Source organism: Amblyomma mixtum, chromosome 7 (assembly GCF_055824585.1).
Source record: "Amblyomma mixtum isolate Tamu chromosome 7, ASM5582458v1, whole genome shotgun sequence".
NCBI lineage: Eukaryota > Metazoa > Arthropoda > Arachnida > Ixodida > Ixodidae > Amblyomma > Amblyomma mixtum.
The window spans coordinates 20,358,753-20,368,298 of NC_143018.1; the positions used below are offsets into that span (position 1 = coordinate 20,358,753).

Sequence of the window (9,546 nt, forward strand, 5' to 3'; positions counted from 1 at the left end):
ACGCTGCAGCCGCGCTCCAACAGATGGCGCCGCCATCGACGCCGCTGCCGTCGCCGCTCGCTCCACCAGATGTGTTCCGCTGGGGTAGAGGGAGAGGAGGTGTCGCCTCGCGGGGGGTATATATATATGCGCTTTGTTTCAGCGGATTCTAGTCGTTTTTGAGAGCGCGAAAGAGAGGCAACAACGAAAGAACGAAGCGAGGAAGAGACAACGCGCTCAGTTGCTTTCGCAATTCAACTATGGTTAACCAGAGCTACACCACAGCCAATTTTTTTTAGCCCCCGCGGCTGGCACGGTTAAGCAACTATACCGGCCAACGCAACCTTCTGCCTGTATAGCGACGGTGTTACCTGATCAGATATCGTGCCGGTGCCAGGGAGGGGGGTCGCCTGTTCCACGGGGCCGTCAGCTGCGGCGCCCTGAGCGTCTCGCTCAGCCGCATCGTGTGCAGCAGCGGCACGAAGGACTGGCACACGCCGGCGTCCCGAGCGTACTCGCGGTAGTAGCAGCTAAGCAGCGGACCCCGGTACAGGCCACCGGCCGCTCCCTGGCCTCGACACTGGTGGCAGAGCAGGGCGCCCGGCACGGCCTGGGCAGACCCACGTCCCCACAGTGCCCTATAGAGCAAGTTTGCTTTTGGCACAATCTACATGATCCCTACGGGAAGTCCCGGCCGCTGTGGTCAAATTTCAATGGAGGCGAAATTCTAGAGGCTCGTGTACTGTGCGATGTCAATGCACGTTGAAGAACCTCAGGTGGTCGATATTTCCGGAGCCCTCGACTACGGCGTCTCTCATAGCCTTAGTCGCTTTGGGACGTTAAACCCCCATAAACCAAACCAAACCCTAAGGGAAGTCCATATAATGACTTAGAGGATACAGAAACCCATCAAAAACTCACGGAAGGTTTTTATGGTTTATGTCGGTTTAACGTCCCAAAGCGACTCAGGCTATGAGGGACGCCTTAGTGAAGGGATCCGGAAATTTCGACCACCTGGGGTTCTTTAACGTGCACTGGCATCGCACAGCACACGGGCCTCTAGAATTTCGCCTCCGTCGAAATTCGATTGCCGCGGTTGGGATCGAACCCGCGTCTTTCGGGTCAGCAGCCGAGCACCGTAATCACTAGGCCACCGCGGCGGACCGGAAGGTTTTTGCTTTGCGCTGTCTCAAGTCCAGGGATCTTGGATACAAATTTTAATAATGAGGCAGCTGTGGAATTTTGTAAGGTACTCTTATGGAAATATTAAAGGCAATGGTTCATTTTTCCAGCGCGTAGAAAAATCTGTCTTTTAAATTTTGTCCATCACTCGCATCGAGTCGTTAAGACTGCTATTGAAAATCAATGAACAATGTTTTTGACAATAGCAGAAACGTTAATAACAAAAGAATGGAAGCCTACCAAGGGAGATCTGCAAGTATATTGACTGTTGTTGTGGATACTTGCGATATACGATAAAACTGCGTTCATAAACAACTTTCCGTTGAAAATTTCCCTTGTCCAGAATTTCTGGGTATGGGTTTCTAAAATTCTGTCAGCGCAGGACACCCGGCACGGCCTGGGCAGGCGCCGACAATGCCCTCAAAGAAGTTTGCTTTTGACACATTGAACAGGCTTCGTTCAGAAAGTCCATAATGGGCACGGAGAGAATGCGACACCGTTTATTTGCTGCGGTGGCTTCTGGTCCGGACGCCAGAAGCTTCTCGGATCCGACAAGACAGCTTTAAACAGAGGCAGGTATGTGCCACCCGCGAGGTGTCCAGCCAGTCATGCACCTCATTGTATTGCGTCTAATTTCACTGAGGAGATATTCGTAAAAGCCCTCAAGTACACAAGAAAACCAACTACTTGTGAGCTTCATTTTCAATGACGGAAAGAAAACCGTCCTAGCGCAGCAGATAGCCCGTGATTGAAAGCAACGGAGAAGAGAGCCGACATGAGTGCTAGTGCCCTTTTCAAAAGGATCCCGGCCGCGGCGGCTAGAATTTCTTTGGAGGAGAAATTCTAGAGGCCCGTGTACTGTGCGATGTCAGTGCACGTTAAAGAACCCCAGGTGGTCGAAATTTCCGGAGCCCTCCACTACGGCGTCTCTCATAGCCTTTGTCGCTTTGGGACGTTAAACCCCATAAACCAACCAACCAACCTTTGCAAAAGAATGATTAAAGGAAACGGGAATAGTTCGTATGTACAGAGTTCTTTCGGTTTAATGCAATAAAACTGGACTGCAGTATAAGCGGTTTATGATAGCATGCAAAAGTTTTACGTAATACCTATAGAAATACAAACAAAAACGGACAGGGAATCGAGTCTCAGTGCGGGCTCCACTCCCGGTACCATTTCGAAGTGCGCATGCTCAGATGCTCCAAAGTGGCCTCTGCCTGCGTATATATGGCCCCGATACCGTACCGGGGTCCCGACTGAAACCATGTTCCCGGTCTTCGGCAGCTTTCTAATATATGACCGCTTCACATTCACGATAAAAGTAGCTATACAATAGTGCTCTCTAGTGCAGCGTTCGTGACAACCGGTTACTTCGGCTTAATTGTATGGTCGCATCATCAATCAACAAGTTATATTGACTTCCATTACAGAAAAGTCGTGGAGTTTCACATACGCTGCTCTTCGATTTCTCCTTGTGCGGCAAGCCCGATGGTCCGCTGCCGTCCTTGGCGTAACGGGCCCGGCCTCTCTTCAGTTTCTGGCATTTGTCAGCTTCCTCAGTGACCTGGGGATTCCATAAAAGAGAGCTTTAGCACAGCGTAGACGTACTAGCATAGATGTATACCGGATAACCGAACGCCTTCTGCGCATGCGCAGTGGCAGGGGCGACGCCAGGTGGAGCCACTGCGCGCGCATGCGCAGCCGACCGACGTTGAAGTCCATAATCTTTTGGCGGCGGGCGCGTGCTAAAACTTGACACGTACACAGGGAGACAGACATGTACGAGCCGCGTGGCACTGAACACGCAAAATAACAGCAGGAATTTCAAATTTTCAGTTATAATTTTCTAATTTTCGGTAATTTTTGACGGTCGAAAATAGTTCGTATGAGCGTAGGAAACATTTTATGGGTCAGATTTTGCAGCGAGTAGGGACAGTCGGTCATGATAGTTACCATGTTAGCGCAGGATATTTCGGAACTCTCCAGTTTTCTCAGAACCAGAATTTTAAAATATCCCTATTGAGTAACGCGGCGTTCGCTACCGGCAGCCGACAGATGGCTCTAGTTGCTGAATGTCCAGGAAAGGTGGACATGTTTACTGAGACAGCATCTGCCCTCCGATTGTTCAGCCACGCTGCTGTACAACACATCCATGGGGTCACGTGCTCACGCGTTTACTGCCATAGCAGACTGAACCCAAGCGTGTTCATAAAGTTGGCAACATGGCTCACCTTTTGAAACCAATCGGGCATCACTCGGTCCCTGTACTCCTTGACAGACTGCTTGATGCAGACGGGGCCCTCCGGCAGACTCGGAATATGCGGCACCTGTTCCGTATTCGGCTGCCGAATGTCGTTGTACGCGGTCTTCTCACGGCGTGGGAGCGGCATGTTGCTGGCTTTGTCCGACGCACCGCCGCGCAGCACTTTTGGCCAGTCCGATGGCGGGTTTCCCTCGCTGCGAGCTTGAAGAATGAAAGAAGCACTACCGAGCAGCGGTCTGTCCCGTAGGACGTCGAGTAGATGACACACGGTCGGATAATGCGATAGGCCGCGCCACTACGTTGAAGGGATCAGACGTTCGGCACAATTTTTACCCGCTAGGACGTCCTCACTACAGGAGCTTCACGGGCGAAGTCTCATTGTTGACGTGCCACGGAGGCCGGGCATGAATTTTGAGAACAAGGTGCGGCTGAAGCTCTGGAGGCTTCCTTAGCCTTTCTTCTTCGTCACTTCTGGCACTGGCACGAGCCAGTGGATGGACATGGGCATGGCTTCAGATTGTTGTTGTTGTTGTCCTCAAGGAGTTAATGGCGCGTACCCACTGACAGGGATTGGCCAAGACCTGTAGGCGGCGACTGACAGATGTTCATATTGCCTGTGGAGTAGTTGAAAGAGTGCAGGACCTCAATACGACATGGATTAAGGGATGACCGTGTTTATACCTAGGTTTTAAATTGCCTGCCGCTTTTTTTTTGCCCTAGTTCATTTATAAATGCGTTAATTAGCATTAAAGGTGCACTGAAGAGGAATCTGAACTTGTCTTTTTGCCGCGGGAACTCGATCTACACGTTCCGAGCTTTCTTAGAAACTGCGATTTACTGCCCTGTGTGGCCGATTTCCCCAATTAAATCGAATTAACGTCCGGCTCTCGCCTTTTTTGAATTCTGCCTCGTACGGTGGGCGGAGTCGACCAACGCGTGGAGCGCCTTTCACCCAGTCCCGTGGCGGCTTTCCGCTCTGCCATCGGCGGAGTAATACGTAGTAGTCCGTAGTAGCAAATAGTCCGGGCGTATTTTTATTTCTTCGGGCTTATTTTGCGGCTATATTATCTGCGAATGAAACTATTTATTCATGGAAACCTAAAAAACAAAATAAAGCGAAAGCAAAGCCTCCACGGGACTGGGTGAAAGGCGCTCCACGCGTTGGTCGACTCCGCCCACCGTACGAGGCAGAATTTAAAAAAAAGGCGGGAGCCGGACGTTAATTCGTTTTAATTGGGGAAATCGGCCACACAGGGCAATAAGTCACTGTTTCTAAGAATGTTAGGAACGTGTGGATCGAGTTCCCGCGGCAAAAAGACATGTTCAGAATCCTCTTCAGTGCACCTTTAAAGGGGTCAGCGCGAGCGGAAATTGGGACCAGCGTTTGTCAGTAGAAAGTGTCAACCTGCCCATCGGGCTATGAATGTAGTATTCTAGCTATACGAACTTAGATCTATACTACATCGGATGTAGCGAACCTTAGTACGTCGCCTAGGATATAACGAGCTTCAGATTGTTAACCTCGGATATATTGTGACGAAGACGAAGCTGGCAGTGGCGCGGGACGGAGCGCCCGCGCTAGGCCAGCGGCCATTAAATCATCTCATAGCCATAGTTCACCACGTCTCATTCTTCGGCTGGCCGCCGCGTAACATTTGGTGTGAGGTGCTGGGGTCCCTTCATCGCCATCCTGGTCACGGAGCTTCGGCAGCCTGGGCCTGCCGTGGACGTCGGCCGTGAGTATCTGGTCAGCGCCGCTCGGCCGTGCCCCAGCCCGCCCGACCTGAACCGACCTCGACGCTCACCCCAGCCCCGTCCCCCGCCCGAACCACGCTACACGACGACCCAAGACCCGACGGACCCAAGACCCCACCGACCCAAGGCCCCACTGACCCAGCCGTGAAGACACCGTCCCCCTGCCTCTGCCGTTCAGTGCGTCCAGAGACCTCGGCCGTCAGCTCCTGGCACCCTACGGCGCGGATGCTTCGTGGACCGGGACTCATTCTCTCATCTTTCTCATCGTGGCGGCCAGCACTGCACCATCTTCTACATATTGTTCGATCCTTCACTCAAGTCCATCGCCATTTCACCGTCTGTTCGTCACCGATCGGGACGATCGCTCGGAGGCCCCGGGTAGTGTGACGAAGACGAAGCTGGCAGTGGCGCGGGACGGAGCGCCCGCGCTAGGCCAGCGGCCATTAAATCATCTCATAGCCATAGTTCACCACGTCTCATTCTTCGGCTGGCCGCCGCGTAACATTATGTAACGAAAAGGCGCCCGAGTTCTGTGCGATGTCAAGTGCGCGTTAAAGATCTCCAGGTGGTCGCAATTATTCCGGAGCCCTCCACTACGGCACCTTTCATTCTCCTTTCCCTTTCACTCCCCTCCCTTCCCCACTCGGAGAAGTTGAGTCGTCCGCCTATGCTCCTTGGTTTCGGTGACTGTTGGCTTCCGTCATGTTTGTCATAACGAGCCCCTCTTTTCCCCTTCCCTTGTCTGCTCGAATGCGTAAAGCCTGTTTCACATGCAAGCGAAAATGCTAGCGAATCAGGTTGCCGCGGCGGAAAAACCTGTTTTGAGTCGTCGCTGCGATGAGCGGCGAGGTTTCAACAAGTTGGAAATTTTCGCTGCGACGCGCCGCTCAATCGCTGTCGCTTGCATGTGAACCGGCCTTAACGAGGGCCTCGAATCTGGCAGTCTTGATGCCATAGGTAGCATATAAGAGGGTTCTCGCACAGCTTCCGCACTCACGGTTCGATCACGTTCCTACGTGGCACAGGATTTACTACGTCCGCAGCTATGGATGAGGGTGGCGCTGGTGAACACTCTCATGTTCAGTTGATTGTACAGCCGCGTCGCCGTCGCTCAGTTGTTAGAGCGTCAGACGCGAAATTCAGAGGTCGTGGGTTCGGATTATACAGGCGACATGTGGTTGTTTTTCCTTCTGCTTCCTCATCAATTACTTTTAAGCCATGGAAAAATTGGCAGAGGCTCAGCTTGGTTAAACCCGGAAATCGCGAAAGCAACTTCATCCGTTTCTTCAGCCCGCATCCTCCGTGTCTACCGCCGCTCTGCGTAGACGGCTGTTGTTTTTGCACCTGAGAGAAGGATGAATAGCTCGCTGCTGCCTCTTACGCGCATTGCGACGAGCTTCCCTAGCGGTGGGCGGCATCTTCGCGAAGCAATGTTAAGCCGCTGGTGGTTGGCACAACTACTGCTTACTAGCGACGTGAGTTGAGCCTAATCTCTTCGGCGTAACGCCACAATTGCGCTCCTAGCGGAGAGCGCAGGAGTTAGGCGCCGGTGAAGCACCGCCGCTTCCTCCGACGGCACGAGATGGTCGCCCAGCTCTTCGGCGTGACGTCATAACACCTGTTGCGCTCCTAGCGGAGAGCGCAGGAGTTAGGCGCAGGTGAAGGCACCGCCGCTTCCTCCGACGGCGCGAGATGGTCGCCCAGCGTGACGTCACAACATCTGTTGCGCTCCTAGCGGAGAGCGCGGGAGTTAGGCGCCGGTGAAGGCACCGCCGCTTCCTCCGACGGCGCGAGATGGTCGCCCAGCTTAGAGTTACTGTATATGCTAGCCCAGCTCTTCGGCGTTACGTCACGCATGACGTCACACGGGGTTCATGGCACCGCCGCGTCACGGCAAAGGCTTGAAAGTGCAAGCAGTATTGCTTTCGCAATAAAAACGTTAGAGATCACTGCGGCGATCCGCATTGGGAGAATGCGAAAGCATTGATGACTGCTCGGCACTCGTCGCCTCTTATTGCTTCACTCTACATTGTGTTCTCTTTTTTGTGTTTGCTTCTCTTTTTTCTTCTTTTTCTCTCTTTTGACTGTATGCCTCTTTTTTACTTCTTCCAATTTTGACGTCTACCGCTATTTTCACGTATTCGCACTATATGCACATCCGGGGCTATTTTTACGTCTAGATGACTTTTTTGCCTCCAATTAATTTATTTCTCCAGATCAATCTAACTTGGCGTACAACGACATTTTTTCATCCTCTGTCACGTGGTTGCGTTTTTCTCCCGCAATATTGACGTCTAGAACTGTTTTCATGCCCTCGCACTATATCGGCGTCTGATACATTTGACGTCTAATTGGCATTTTTTGCTCTAAATAATTGACCAATTACTCCACATCGACCAAAATTTGACGTGCGTCATCCCCTATCACATACAATCATTCTTTTTCGCTTAGCTCTGACACGAACGGAGAAATCGCTACCGACACGTTTTGCGGACACGAAATCGTCGACATAGTAAAGTAATGCTTTCGCATTAATAATAGCACTTTATTGCCAAGTAATCAACACCACAAATGGAAAAAAAAAATGGAGGGGACATTTAAGTTTTGCCTTAATGACGCGAGAGTTAATGCCTATATATGCGGAATTGGTCATTCTCAACTTTACATTCTCGGTCCCTGGGAGTCCTCATAGCACTCCTTGCTCAAAGGTGCAGCAGTTAAGGGATGCACCACTGTTCTGCAATGGCAGGTGCTGCCACCGGTGGGGCTTGTGCGACCGAGGTCTCTCTCGCGACCAACCATTAAACTGCCACCTGCCACGGTGGTCAGTTTGCTCACAATCCGATGGGCAGGTTGCGATGACGCCACAAGGTCACGTGACATTGGCCGGATATTACGCTGATTATAGCAAAATCAGCAGCACACATTTGCGACAATTAAGAGGCCCACAATCTTTGCGCAAGGAATCACCTCTCTTGGGCAAGGCAGGGCGTCGTTTTTCATGAAAATTAACGGTGTTTTAGCTTTGTTTGAACCGAGTGAGACGCGGTAGCTTCACGATGGTTTAGCCTAGAAAATACCAAAGAAACGCTGGACTTCGTGCGTAGGCGCGCCGCCGCTCAGGCGCCTAGCACGTGAACACCACATGTGGAATTCGTGCGAAGGCGCGCCGCTGCTGCAGACTCTGACGGCGTACGGCCTAGCACATGAACTCGTGTGCACGTCGTGCCAAGCGCGCCGGTGCTACTTCCGTTATGTACTCAGTTTAGGAGGCTGTGACGGCACGGCCTGGCACGTACGTGGACACCGCAAGCCGACTTATTCCTGCCGGCGCTCCTTCCATCATGTACTCGGTTAAAGATGGCGTCACGTCACTCCCTATCACGATCACGTGGCAAAATTGTGGTTGACCTTGACATGACCTTGACGTCCCCGGCTTGACCTTGACTTGACCTGTCCATGCTGTTTGACCACTGGCCATCTACCGGTTCTCTAAACTTATAAACTGAAGGTGCGCTTAAATTTCATTTCAATATAAGCTATGCACCATCTAGCCCAAACAGAAGTTTTGTTAAAGAAGGTCCTTGGCTTAGCCTCCTGGTCATCGGCAACGCACGGCAACCTCAGCCCGATACCTCTTGTAGTGAAGCTATATACCGCTTCAAAACACTCCAATGTGTGCCGCCTGAAACGGCGGGGCTGCTGGGGTATCTGCCTGCTTCCGCAGTCCCTTTTTCGAAGATGGTCGCTGTGCACGTTCTACACATGACGGCTATCTGTTGCACAACAGCCGGCGCCAACTCGACGCAACCCCTCTCGCCTCCCCCGCCGTACTTTCCTCCTCCACTATCCACCTCACAACTTTCTTCCACCACTACACCGCTCTCCGCCTTTTCATTCTCGCTGTGCCTTCGTTACTTCGCCGTGCTCTTCGCTTTGCTACAGCCATGAAGGAAGAAAATGGCTACAGCTATGCCGGTTACGCCGACGACGACGCGAGAGCCATGGAGTGGAGAGCTGAACAGCCCGAGGACATCATCATCATCATCAACAGCTGCGCTCCATGTGCGCTCTAAACAGAAATGCAGGCGTCGCCATCCCCGGTCGCTTCAGCAAGTAAAAAGCATGCGTCGGCACCCCTCTCCAAGGTCGGCACCGTTTTTGGGGCGCAGATCCAAGAGGGGAGGGAATCGAGTAGCGCGAAAATGTTTAAATTTAATTTTCTCAGCCATAAGTGCATCTTTTGCTGATGGACAAACGTCGTCAGCATACCAAGAAAGAGCCAGAGAATCCACTTTTAACGAGCAGAAAAATTCAGCAGAGATACTTAAGACTACTTACATGTGGGAATGCGAAAGCGCATTCCC

General features: G+C 52.0%; 1 protein-coding gene across 1 annotated transcript; it reads right to left on the reverse strand.

The window, feature by feature from the left end:
* Nucleotides 1-346: 346 nt before the first annotated feature.
* LOC149335165 (uncharacterized) lies at nucleotides 347-3,929 on the reverse strand. Its single transcript, XM_089553758.1, has 3 exons — nucleotides 3,393-3,929; nucleotides 2,615-2,725; nucleotides 347-589 (listed from the first exon to the last, which is right to left on the reverse strand). The coding sequence occupies exons 1-3, from the start codon at nucleotides 3,549-3,551 to the stop codon at nucleotides 347-349; spliced, it is 513 nt and encodes a 170-aa protein (XP_089409884.1). The 5' UTR covers nucleotides 3,552-3,929.
* Between the last annotated feature and the right edge of the window lie 5,617 nt (nucleotides 3,930-9,546).